The 7,993-nt window shown below is 39.4% G+C and overlaps 1 protein-coding gene across 1 annotated transcript; it reads right to left on the bottom strand.

Moving 5' to 3' along the window:
* Positions 1-1,891: 1,891 nt before the first annotated feature.
* On the bottom strand, positions 1,892-6,667 carry IFNG (interferon gamma). The gene is made up of 4 exons (XM_074951642.1): positions 6,548-6,667; positions 4,076-4,144; positions 3,390-3,575; positions 1,892-2,026 (listed from the first exon to the last, which is right to left on the bottom strand). The coding sequence occupies exons 1-4, from the start codon at positions 6,665-6,667 to the stop codon at positions 1,892-1,894; spliced, it is 510 nt and encodes a 169-aa protein (XP_074807743.1).
* Positions 6,668-7,993: the final 1,326 nt, after the last annotated feature.

The following is a 7,993-nucleotide window of genomic DNA, read 5'->3' as shown; positions in this document are numbered from 1 at the left end:
AAGTTCGGAAACAGCTGTGGGAGAAGTGGATAAACAAGCAAGCCAGGCTGGCATCATTGAGGAGGAGAAAAGGGTGATGGAAAGAAAGACCAAAGCAAATAGGTATGGAGGGACAGAGTTATGAAGAGCCTTGACGGTGAGGATCAGAACCTCGAGCTTGGTAGAGTGGAAAAAAGGGATGCAGTAGAGATATTTGAAGAGTGGAGTGACAGGCAAGGAAGAAAGGAGAGCTCTAAAAGAGTATGTGCCCAGGAAAGCATAGTCCCCCCTGTAGCTCACTGCTGTATGGGGGGATTACACAGGCTGCATCATCCTTTATGGTGGTGCAGCTTGCTTGTCCCTGTGCCACTGTGGATGACCAAGGTCATGACTCTACTTCCTCCCTTGTTCCTTTGAGACAATGTGCTTTCTCCCAAAGGCACAAGGCAAAACAGTCTCTAAGCTTCCCAAATCATAAGGACTGTGACTGTCACAGTCTCTTGCCTGGTGAAAGCAGTGGGGAATTGGTTGGAGATCTTTGCATGCGCCACACAACCCTTTGCATCTTTTCTAGGGCCAATCACTATCTAGCCCTAGGTTTGTTACACTACAAAAATAATGGCAAAGGTGAAGTTCTGAATTAACTTATTACCTTGCAATGGTACTGGGAATGCTTGCTGTTTACTATGCATGTTTTCCAGGCTGCCTGTTCCTTTTCATGGCAAATTTTGAAATGTTGTGGGTTTGGTATCAATTGGAACAGAACCAAATAAATTTCAAACTATCAAATTCCTCCATGAAACAACTACCTTTTTGTGCCCAGCTTTTAGTGGGAGCTTTGCGTACTCTGAAAAGTCAGGCCCTAAGTTACCCTGTGATAATACTTCTTTAGCACAACAAAGTTGTCAGTATTTGTACTAAACTTATGACACTAGGTGAAATAAAATGTATTTGTCATATATCAGTCTAACTGCATAACTTGGGATCATATGGAACAATGGTACCACTCCCAAGATGGGAACCTTTCACAAAGAAGCATCACACAGGATGAATAAATGTAAAATTATACTTTTATTCAAACATTTTTGTTATTAAATATAGAAATAATAAGGGGATTATTTTTCATTTTAGTGAAATCAAAGTCTTAAATAATATTGTAGTGCAACTATTTGTATATTCACCTGAGATAAAGTACTTGTATGCTACTTATTATATAATAAATATATCTGGCACCTTTTAAATTCTCTAATACAGAGATGAAACATTAAAAAACTCAGTGGATCAAAATTCAGACATAATACATGTACCATATATAGTCACGGTTCCTGTTAGACAGCTGGCAATGTTTAGTTGCCTTATCTTTCTGACAATTTCAGGATTTAAAAAAATAGTTAGCATCTATCAGTCATCAAGGCCCCAGTTCAGGAAAGCATTTCAGCATATGCTCATCTTTAAGCATGTACTTAAATCTCATAGATTTGAGTGGGACTTCAGTATCTGCTTAACTTTAAGCACATTCTTCATTGCTTTTCTGAGATGCTTTTCTGATTCAGTGCCCTCTTTCCAGCACCATTAAATAAATGATCAGCCATAACCGTATTAATTTTAGCTATCAAGATAGTACCAGAAAGTCAGTTAAGTACAGTATTGGGTCTACATGGTATGTTTATATGCAGTTCACAGGGAATATCAGGTAAATGTTGCACAGCTCGGTATTATCCAGTTAATAAACGTGTAAAAGATAAACAGGAATTCTACACATATTCATTTCTTGTGCAGCAGTAGGAATTATAAATAGTTTGTTGGTGTTTCTACAAAATGGATTTCATTATAAATATTGATTGAAAAATAGTTAAATATTAATAAATAGATTTATATAAAAACGGAATAATAAAAGGTATAACTAAGCCTTTCAACATCTACATTTCCTTTTCTGACTTTGGCTCCTTTTTCTCTTTACGTGAGTAGTTGGATGGTCCAGTAGTAGTTTTTGTAAGGTGGGGAAAAGTTCATTAACAGCTTTGCGTTGGATTTTCAAATCATTCATCTGGTTCAAAGGACAAAAAAAATAGTCATTCCAAAAGGTACTGTACGTTAATTAGCATGTGCTATGGTCTAGGCCAGCAGTTCTAAAGCTGGGTTGGGACCCCAAAGTGGGTCACGACCCTGTTTTAATGGGTTCGCCATGGCTGGCATTAGACTTGCTGGGGCCTCAGGCTTTGGCTTTGGCCCTGGGTGATGGGGCTCAGGTTACAGGCCCCTCACCCTGAGTCTGAAGCCCTTGGGCTTTGGCCCCCGCCCGGGGCAGCAGGGCTCGGACTTTGGCTTTCCCCTCCCTCCTTCCCCCCACCACCTGGGATGGCGGGGCTCAGGCTTCAGCCCCCCCTCCTGGAGTTGTGTAGTAATTTTTGTTGTCAGAAGGGGGGTCACAGTGCAATGAAGTTTGAGAACCCATGGTCTAAGATGTTGTATGGGGCATTACATGATAGGGCAAAGTAACACATTGATGAAGAATAGCAATAACCCATCAATCCATCGACCAGTTCAGATAAGGAAGAGCAATCTTCTAATGAATTTTGTTGTCCAATTTCTAAGCTACTTTATGACATGGTACAAGTCAACAGCATTGTATACAACTGAGTTACTGTGTGGCTCATCATGATATATTATCAAATATCAGGGGGTAGCCGTGTTAGTCTGTATCCACAAAAACAACAAGGAGTCCAATGCATCTGAAGAAGTGGGTTTTTTACCCACGAAAGCTTATGCCCAAATAAATCTGTTAGTCTTTAAGATGCCACCGAACTTCTTGTTTTTATGATATATTATTATAACATTTGAGTTACGGTGGTATTGGAGGACAAATTATTAAAGCAGGGCCATATGCTAATGGCTGTAATTGAAATCACTGGAGTTAAACTGGTATTAACAGTAGAATCTGATTCAGAATGTCACTTTTGGGGGCTGTCTTTTAATCCTGCTTGAGGTCTGACTAGGAACTGATTACTACTTCCTCAACCCAGTTTAGGAGACAAATGGCTGTTAACTATGTAATAATCTGACGTAAGGTTAAGGTTGTCTGTTACTCTCATTGACTCTATTTTCATTCATTAATTATTAGATTAAAATGTTTCAAATGTTAAAATGCATCAGTTGGCCTACTACGTGAGCTCACTTACATAATTTTTAAAAACCACAATTAAACAACATCAACTAAAAAATTGCCTTGCAGGATATGACTAGATTGTCTTCCCTCACAGTGAAAAACACTTAGACAAAAGCCTAACAGAGTAAAGGGGCCTTAGACTTTGTCCTGAAAGTCAAGAAGCTGAGGCTCTGTTGCCGCAAAAGGGGAATGAATTCTAGATTTTGCCTTCATAAAACAAAAGGAAAAAAAGAAATATCCTTACCGGAAGTCTTGCCAACTCCATTAGGTCATTTACTTTTTTGAAGCTTTCAGTTAGGCTGTTGCTCAGCGTATACAGGGCATTGTGTATGTTCTCGACGTGCAATTTACTCGTATCCGGGACAATATTTTCAAACATTTTCAAGTACATGGAAATGATCTGGCTGAGTATGATTTTTTTTTCAGTTGTCTGTTAGAAATACAGCAAATAAAAGCGTTTAATGAACTTCCATCAACAGCGAAATGTAGAAAATCAAAATGAAGGCCCTCTGCTGTGATCAAAGAGTACTCGGGACAGGGGAATGCAAAGATGACCTTAAGCCTTGATTCTGGGTTGGCTAGGACTTGAGCTGAGCGCCTGGCATAAACTAAAGTATCCTGAGGGCTGTTGTAACTTGTGCCAGCTGCCAGCAATCCCAAGGAGCCATTACAGCAGCCTAGGGATCAATGGTACATAGGAGCTCCCTGGCTACACCCTTTTTTCCCCAGGCATGTCCCCATCACTAGCAGAGAAGGCAGCAGAATGTCATAGGAGCCACTATGTCAGTTCTAAGCTACTAAGGGATCCCAGACACTGAGGTGATTCTCCTGTGGCCAGTTACTTCGGGTTGAGAACCACTTTGCACAAGTAGCGCAATGCAAAGCAGCTGCACCGCTGCTCAAAATCTGGTTCTAAGGATGTAAGCTTACCTCTGTCCAACTTTTCAGTCTTTCTGTGAAAATAGATCCGCCATCAGCTACATCTGGCTGACTTGAATTCTGCAATGGAACATAGAAATGACTTAGTAGACACCAAGATTTAAAAATGTATTTGAAAAATAAACAGGACCCTCCATTGAAATGGATGGGAGTAATAGTGAAATACATACGAGAATTATTTGCTTTAAGGATTTCCAGCTGTTATAAGTCCTTCATGTTGGAGGAATTATACAACTACAATCACTAAATGGTCAAGTCCCATTGGTGTTCTGTTAATTGCACAACAAATGTCATGAGTTGACTTACCTATACCTTTTCCGCCTGCAGTTCATCTGATAAGCGACTAGCTACTTACAGTGTGTATGTTACTACGTGCTCTTTGTGGATGCTGACATTAACAACTAAAAAATAAATACTAATCGGCACAGCAAATTGTTCTTTGAATTATCTGATCTAGTTTTATCTTGTTTTTTGAGGCATTTAAGGCCAGCAGTGCAAAATCAGTGGGCCTAACCCTTCATTCATTCCTTTCACAGTACTTAGGAAAATCTCCCATTGACTTTAGTGAAGGAATGGGAATTCATTTACCTTAGTGAAAATTGTGTGTCAGTAAAGATCCCAGTGCAAAGGTCCCATTCAGTATGAGTCTCACGTGTAGAGATGACCCGTGCCTGCCGATAGTGGGGGAGCAAAGTGAGGGCAGCTGGCTTCAGCAGTGTTAGTGAGCATGCTCAGTCCGTGTGAGCATGCTCAGTATACGCCAAGCAGCAAATCTGGGGTGGCACGTGACCCCATATACCCCCCCCCACACACACGTATCGTCTCTGCTCACATGATTCCCATGTTAAGGTTTTGAATGTGACTTAAGTAGTGCATGTAAGCCTTCCCAGATCTAGTAGAAGGAAACTGTCATTTCAGAGAGTCAGAACTCCTGTAATATCAGAGGTTTGTAAAAACTGGGGCCAAGTCCGATATCCCACTATCAGAGTGAGGGATGCAAAGATACTGTGGACTAGAGAGTATTTTGCATAGCTGGAAAGCAGGTGTTCTGTATGCTGTATCTCAATGATTGCAGGGTTAGAAAATACAGAGCTTTAAAAATATTTTTCTAGGGGAAATTTAGTTATTTTTACTAGTCCTGATAAAACATAATCCTAACAATACAATGTGAATCATTTCATTTTTTTTTTGATCAATAATGTAATGACAGCAACTTCAATGGGATAATTTGCATGCTTAAGTGCTTTGCTGGATCAGGGCCTACCTGTCAATTTTGAGAAGTGCTGAGTACCTGCAGTGGGCTTGAAGTCTTGACTTCAGTGAAAACAGTAAGTGCTCAGCACCTCCCAGAATCTGGCCCTACATAGTCACATATACTGTAATAGGAATCTAATATATAATCACAATCATTTTATTACATAAAATCAATATTGCATTTAATCATCGAACACTTGGCAAAGATTAAACAAACCAACAACATTCCTTTATGGTTATTACTGTAACTATTGTACTCATTCTACCGACAGATAAACAACCAAAATCAGTGGCTGAGCTGGAAATGGAAGCCAGTGATCCTAAGCCCCAGTTCTTTGCTCTGGCTGCAAGAGCATTCTGCATCTTTCATTCATTTAAGGAAATGGATTTAAAATGTAAAAAACCAATTAATGACACCTCATCCTACAGCTCTTACTCCCATTAGTAATCCCATCTGAAGTCAACAGGTTATCTGACTGACTCCTAAGCGATCATAAATTAATTAACATAATATTTACATAATCTCTATGAAAAGTGCTAATGTTGCAGATTTAGTGTTCTTGCAAACATCATAATCTCAGTGTATGAAAGCAGGATTAATGTAGCAATATTTCAAAGAATACTGAAGAATAAGCTCTAGGGGCCGCCTTTGAGCAATGTAACAAGAAAAAAAGCATCAGATGCATTTGCAAAAGCAAAGGATCTCCTTTCATCTCAGTCATTTTCACTTGTTCCTGTTTACATTACTCACTACTACTTAATCCCCTATCTCTGGCAAATGTAACTTTATCATCCTAAAACTAATGATAATCCAAGAGGTTGCATCCTAACTGTTACAGGATTTTTTCATTATTCATTGTTCCATGTAACTGATTGCTAAGGGAACTGGGAGAATGTTCCCACCATGAAGCATAAACAGTTATATCAATTTTCCTCAGATAGATTCAAAATACTACATTACTTTAATTAGTTCATTTGGAGGGGCCTTAGTTTTGGTGACAAAGGTGAATAGCACAAAGACAAAGACATTGTCTAGCATCAAACTATATTCAAATAAACAATTAACTGCAAAAGCAACCCTACCCATGTTACATTGATTGTCATAAACCAAACTCTCGCCAACTTTCAGTAATATTTAAGTCCAAATGGTGTCTAAGGCATAAGCAGTAAGAGAGGAAGAAGAATGAATTATTAGATGGTTATACTTACAAAGTCAGCTTTGAGTTTTTCTATATCTTCTTCTATTTTAGGAAGAATTGATTGACAAAAGAAACATCCAAAACAAGAGCTGATAGATAGAAGGATGAAGAGATAAATCTGAGGAGTCATTGCTGTGGAGACACTGAAGTAAAAATGCTGAAGTGGTTTCTGTTTATGGCTATCAGGCCCAAAGCAATGAGCTAACCTTCTAACCGTCAGGTCTGGTATTAGAAGAAAGCCAAGTAGTGAACTTCATCTGTCTTGCTGGTGATATTTATACCTGGGTGTTGAATATTTTTATCTCATCATCAGAATTACGCATTATTCACAAGTTTTAGAAGATGAGATGGTGTTAGATAGGATGTGATGCTTATTGGTTTTATTAATAGGTATGGTTTGTGGGATTTTAGCGTTTAAAGTTTCCTTTAAATGACTAGGTCCCCCGTGTGACAGAATATGATGCTCGGTTACGTGTCCAGCCCTGCCACCGTTGAGGGATCCCTCGAAAGCATTTTCAACCTGGCACTGGAAATTTTCCAGATGGCTCATCAGTCCCATTTAAAGGTAAAATTTACATGGTGTCCTGAAAAGTTTCAGTGGTTTGTTTGTGGTTGGGAACAAGCAGGAAAGGAAATTCTGGTACAGGTTGGGGAAGTGGAGTCTTACGAAGCGTATGTGCTGTGGCTCAGACATAAGATTCTTGCAAACCATCAGAAAGCAAAGAAATCATATCATGTGGTTAAGGGGTCAGTTTGACAGTCAAGTCACTTGTGGGTGTACTTTTAAAGTAACCACTTTGATTAACGTTGGACTCTGCAGCATTCTGAAAAGTTTAAGACATTCGCTTCAAGGTGATATTTTATGTAACTTAAATAGCCCTCTCTTTAAAGACAGAAATGTTTTCATGATATTTTCTTTTTTCCACTCTAGCCTCAGTGACTATAGAAAATGAAATCCTTATGCCAATGTGAGGACATATTTTATTAAGTCTTTGGCTCTGCAGATTCTTTGTTTGTGCTACAGCACAACTGCAAGTGGAGACTGTGCTTGTGTGCAAGTGAGGTTAAGCTTGGGTCATATTCCTTGACACTGAGTTGTACTTAAATCTCACCCCCTGTATGACTTTTAGCTTGCACAAAATTAGTACGGCATAAAAGCCTTTGGGCATGGGTGGAGAATAGGCATGTTTAAGGAGACATGGACCTAATCACAATCCTCCTCAGAGGTGCTGAGCTATGCACTTTCCTGGCTGGCCTTACTCCTGCTTAGAGTGGGGGGCACAGTGGGGAAATCTGCTCAACTTTGATTTGCTGGGCTCACACTAATTTTCCATGGCCATTTGTGGGAATGAAGCTTTCTTTAGACAGATGTTCATGTATAAAGGGATCAGGCTCATTGCAAAATCTGTTTTGTGAAGAAACTGAAACAGTGTCAAGTAGAAGCAGGGTAGCATTC

Source organism: Natator depressus, chromosome 1 (genome assembly GCF_965152275.1).
Source record: "Natator depressus isolate rNatDep1 chromosome 1, rNatDep2.hap1, whole genome shotgun sequence".
NCBI classification, from domain to species: Eukaryota; Metazoa; Chordata; order Testudines; family Cheloniidae; genus Natator; species Natator depressus.
The sequence above is the reverse complement of the archived record's forward strand: the minus strand, read 5'-3'. Positions and strand labels throughout refer to the sequence as shown.

Bases quoted from the DNA above. Each gene is read 5' to 3' on its own strand.
- IFNG (XM_074951642.1), bottom strand. From the start codon at position 6,667: ATGACTCCTCAGATTTATCTCTTCATCCTTCTATCTATCAGCTCTTGT. The intron at 3,576-4,075 runs GTAAGCTTACAT...TATTTCTAACAG, and splicing joins GACTGAAAAGTTGGACAGAG to ACAACTGAAAAAAAAATCAT. The intron at 2,027-3,389 runs GTAAGGATATTT...CCTTTGAACCAG, and splicing joins TGGAGTTGGCAAGACTTCCG to ATGAATGATTTGAAAATCCA.